The following is a 5,000-nucleotide window of genomic DNA, read 5'->3' on the forward strand; positions in this document are numbered from 1 at the left end:
CCATAGCAGTGGCCCATAGCCAGTATTCATAGCAGTGGCCAATAGCCGGAGTAGAAAGGGTTAATTGCTAGGCCCAACAGCTCCACTAGAGGGCTCTTGTTTTTGATGTTATTGTTTAAACGGCCGCTGTGTCCATTCAAAGAGCCCTTTGTCCAGGAAGTATTAGATTACACAAACAGAAGGATACGGGAGGTCCCGGGTGAGCATGGAGCGGTGACGCACACACACACACACACACTCACTTTTTTTCACTTTTACATCTAGCGCACACACACACACACAACAATTCTTATAATGTGTACATGTACAACACATCATACACACACACACATATATTCATATAATGTGCATATAGACACTCACCCACACAGCTGAATGTCTGTGTGTGTGTCCTTCTGAGTGTGTGTGTTTGTGGGAATGAGTGAATGCTGTGGTTTCAAACCCCCTCTGTCAGGGTTCACAGGCTAATTATGGACCCACTGGAGAGTGCAGCTCTGCTAATAATTGCAATGCTTTAATGTGCTGTTCCAGAGAGACAGAGAGTGTGTGTGTGTGCGTGTGTCTGTGTGTGTGTCTGTGTGTGTGTGTGTGTGTGTGTGTGTGTGTGCTGACGATGCTGCCCCTTTCCCCACTGGAAAAATGTATGCCAGCCCTCCATATCCTGCCTAATTATGAGCACTTTTCCCCTCGCTGACTGTGTGTGTGTGTGTGTTCTCCCAGGCCAAAGAAATTGACACTGAAGGGCTATAAGCAGTACTGGTGCACGTTTAAAGACATCACAATCTCCTGCTACAAGAGTCGAGACGAGGCCAATGGAACCCCCGCTCATCAAATGAACCTCAGAGGTGAGGGGCACACACACACACACACACACACACACACACACACACGCTCCACACACACACACACACCACACACACACACACACACACACACACACACACACACACACACACACACCACACACACACACACACGCTCCATACACACACACACTCCATACACACACACACACACACACACACACACACAACGAGCTCCGCACACACACACACAGACACACACACAACGAGCGCCACACACACACACTGAGCTTCACCAGTCTAAGTCTGAGTGCCTGAGTCTGAACAAGTCTGTGATTGATGAGTTTCTGTTCTTCAGTGGCAGGTCTTTTTCTTTCATGTACAGTATACGCACACACACACACACTATTGGCACTATGTAAAGCCTGCTTCCCCTGTGTCTGTGTGTAGGTTGTGAGGTGACTCCGGACGTCAACATCTCTGGTCAGAAGTTCAACATCAAGCTGCTGATTCCCGTCGCAGACGGCATGAATGAGATCTGGCTGCGCTGTGACACGGTGAGCCCTGATTGGAGCACAGATACACATGCTTCTCCCTGATTGGTAGAATGGGCTCATGACCCGCCCCTATAGAGAGGTATATGTGTTCCTGCTTTATCCTGATTGGATGGTTGTTGCTGCTATTGTGACTTCACTGATCTGTGCAGTATGCAGGAGAACTGCCAATGTGTATCAACACAGATACTATCCACAAAGTACAGGGCGTTAAAGAGAGCAGTTCCACACAATACTATGATCACACCAGGGTTGTGCACAATTCCAATTGCAATTCTGCTTCCTGTTTGCTACCTCAATTGAAATCCAAGTGAAAATCAAGAATTGAATTGGAATTTAAGAGCCAGTTTCAATTCAATTCTGGAATTTTGCACAAGCCTGGTTCACACATATTCAAGATTCATATTTGACATTGCATTACATTAGCAGACACTATCTCTACAGCAGATTTAAATCATCAAACAGTGTGACTGCACAGTAGGCAGAATGTATAATCACATGATGAAGTCCTACATGACGGACATATGTGTCCTGACCGTGACCCCTCCCCGCTGGCGCAGGAGAAGCAGTATGCCCACTGGATGGCGGCCTGTCGCTTGGCCTCCAAAGGCAAGACCATGGCGGACAGCTCGTACAACCTGGAGGTGCAGAACATCCTGTCCTTCCTGAAGATGCAGCACATGAGCCCGGACCCCCAGTTCATCGCCGCCGAGTTCACCAACACGGACATCAACCCCGAGTGCCTGGTGTCTCCGCGCTACCTGAAGAAGTATAAGAACAAACAGGTGAGTAGAGCAGAGTGGAGCAGTGTCATAGGCACCTGGGCTGAATCATCCTCATTATGTCATTTCATATAGCTTCAGACAAGTGTGACAAAAATGATGTAGTTATATATATTTAGTTATATATATTTAGTAGCAGTGTATGATATTTACATACATTTATGCATTGGTGTAACTTAAATATTTGTATACATTTATGTATATTGACATACAGTTATGTGTGGACATAACTTAAATTTTTGCATACATTTATGCATGCTGACATCTGACACCTTGTGTTCTCCTTGGGTATGGAATGGGTACCTGTGACCTGTGTTCCTAGAACCCTTTGAGCTACTGCAACACTAGTGTGTGTGTGATGGGAGTTTATAAACAAGCAGTGAAGAACATCCACTTTACTGTGAACAAGTGTTAACATAAACAGCAAGTCCATTTTGAGAGTTCAGGCCAGCCCCACCAAGCCCAGATGCCACATCTCCCAACGCCGGTGATGTCTCACTATCGCCGGAGAATTCCTCATTCTCTGGCGATAGTGAGCAGAATTCCTCATTCTCTGGCGATAGTGAGCAGAATTCATCATTCTCTGGCGATAGTGAGCAGAATTCCTCATTCTCTGGCGATAGTGAGCAGAATTCCTCGAGCCGCCCTGTTAGTGCTTCTTCGGACCATGCTACGTCTTTCCACTGAGTTTCATGCTAATCAGGCCAGTTGTTTTTGTTTTTTTGCAATCCTGTCTGTATAGAATTGGACTTGTATTCAGGGACTGAAGAGCGTAAACATGTCTGAAAAAAGATAGAACAACATGATGAGTGGAGAGAGGGGAGGGAAGAGACTGAACGAAGGAATGAGAGAGAGAGAGAGAGAGAGAGAGAGAGAAAGCGAGGGAGTGATATAAATAAAGGCAGACTGAGGCGCTGAGGGCCCCAACTGGACCGGGTCCTGCTGACTGGAGTCTCACAGCTGGTTGCCTGGTATCTGGCTTCTCTGCTGGAATGCAGACACCCCTTTTTCTCACACATGGACACACACACACACACACACACATCACACACGCATAAATATCCAGGCACACACACACACTCACTCACACGACTCCCATAGGCCTTCACCCCTCCCTCAACTTCTTCTCTCTCCCTCTCTCTCTCTATCTCTCTCTCTGTGCTTGTCTTTCTCCCAACTGCTAATTTTCCCTAACTTCCTAACTCGTCATCTCTCTCACACACATTCTCATCTTTTTCGATCTATTTATCTAAACTCTGTTTCTTGCCCTTTCCCTTTCACCAGCTCTCTCTATCCCTCTCTTCCTCTCTTCCTCCCTCTCTCATGCACCCTCCCCTTTTGAGGGTATCCAGGGACATGGCGGCCAAACTAAGGACACACCCATCACTGAGCAGTCACCGAGAGAGAGAGAGAGAGAGAAGAGAGGGATAGAATGAGAGTGAGAGAATGAGATAAGTGAGGGAGAAAAAAAGTGAGGGAGTAGTAGAGAGACAGAAAAAAGGGAGAGAGAGAGATGGTGTAGAGAGAATTGAGAGAACAGAGAGTGGAGGGTGTGTGTGTGTGTGTGTGTGAGATGGCTGCTGGGTAGCCGATAGCACATTTAAACAGTTTACTACTCAAACCTCCAGTGCCAGGGAGGCAGGAAGTGGCCACTCCAGGGATGGGACGAGACAGGAAGCCCACGTCCACATCAGGAGCGACACACAGAGCGTTATTACATCAGGAGCGACGCAGGCACAGAGCGTTATTACATCAGGAGCGACGCACAGAGCGCTATTACATCAGGAGCGACACACAGAGCGTTATTACGAATGTCAGGAGCGACGCACAGAGCGCTATTACATCAGGAGCGACACACAGAGCGTTATTACGAATGTCAGGAGCGACGCACGCACAGAGCATAACAGAGTGTTATTACGGACATCAGGAGCGACACAAAGAGCATTATTACATCATAAACAGGCACAGAGCGTTATTACATCAGGAGCGACACACAGAGCGTTATTACATCAGGAGCGACACACAGAGCGCTATTACATCAGGAGCGACGCACAGAGCGTTATTACAGACATCAGGAGCGACGCACAGAGCGTTATTACATCATAAACACGCACAGAGCGTTATTACATCATAAACACGCACAGAGCGTTATTACGGACTTGAGCTGCATATGGCACATCTCTGTCTTCATACAGCTGAGGGTGCTGGGCCTAAAGTGGCCTGGAGTACAAAGCATGCTGTAGCTGCACTGCTGAGTCTGTTCGTCTTATTTGGCTCGTGTTTGGTGTTTTGTCATTGGGCTTATAAGGCCGTTGGCTGTCTGCAGCCTCTTTGAGTGGTGACTCAGAACTGTCCACGTCGGAGCTTCTCGTCTGCCAGTGACGGAGCTGGCATCCGGACAGGTCATCCAGAGACTGGCATCAGCTGTCTGGAGCGGCACGCCGGTGGAAACGAGGGTTCATCGCATAATGAGCGGGCACGCCCTGTCAAAAGACTAAAAATATTTATTATATGCTGGCCAGTGTGTTAAATACTGAAACTGACAGTGCAGGGCTGAAATGACTGCACACATATGCACACACACACACACACACACAGAAGCACACAGTGTTGTAGAGAAGAGACTGCCCAGTTAGCGTAGTGGGTAAAAACAGGAAGATGGTGTGTGTGTGTGTGTGTGTGTGTGTGTGTGTGTGGATAGAGAGAATGGCAGAAGGGCTGGTATTTGCTGGGGTTGGGGCTCTGGCCTAAATCCAGATCACTGCAGCCATGACACACACACACACACACACACACACACACACACACACACACACACACACACACACACACCCTCAGTAACTCATTCACTCCCGGCGGTC

The 5,000-nt window shown here is 47.8% G+C and overlaps 1 protein-coding gene across 1 annotated transcript in view; it reads left to right on the forward strand.

The window, feature by feature from the left end:
* Positions 1 to 5,000, forward strand: part of fermt2 (FERM domain containing kindlin 2) — a 62,903-nt gene that overhangs the window by 52,075 nt on the left and 5,828 nt on the right. Inside the window, exons 11-13 of the mRNA XM_048240460.1 lie at positions 721 to 845; positions 1,254 to 1,360; positions 1,918 to 2,142. Of these exons, the coding sequence (XP_048096417.1) occupies positions 721 to 845; positions 1,254 to 1,360; positions 1,918 to 2,142 (457 nt within the window). The remainder of the gene's footprint in view (positions 1 to 720; positions 846 to 1,253; positions 1,361 to 1,917; positions 2,143 to 5,000) is intronic.

The sequence above is a fragment of the Alosa alosa genome, chromosome 1 (genome assembly GCF_017589495.1).
Source record: "Alosa alosa isolate M-15738 ecotype Scorff River chromosome 1, AALO_Geno_1.1, whole genome shotgun sequence".
Taxonomy (NCBI): Eukaryota; Metazoa; Chordata; class Actinopteri; order Clupeiformes; family Clupeidae; genus Alosa; species Alosa alosa.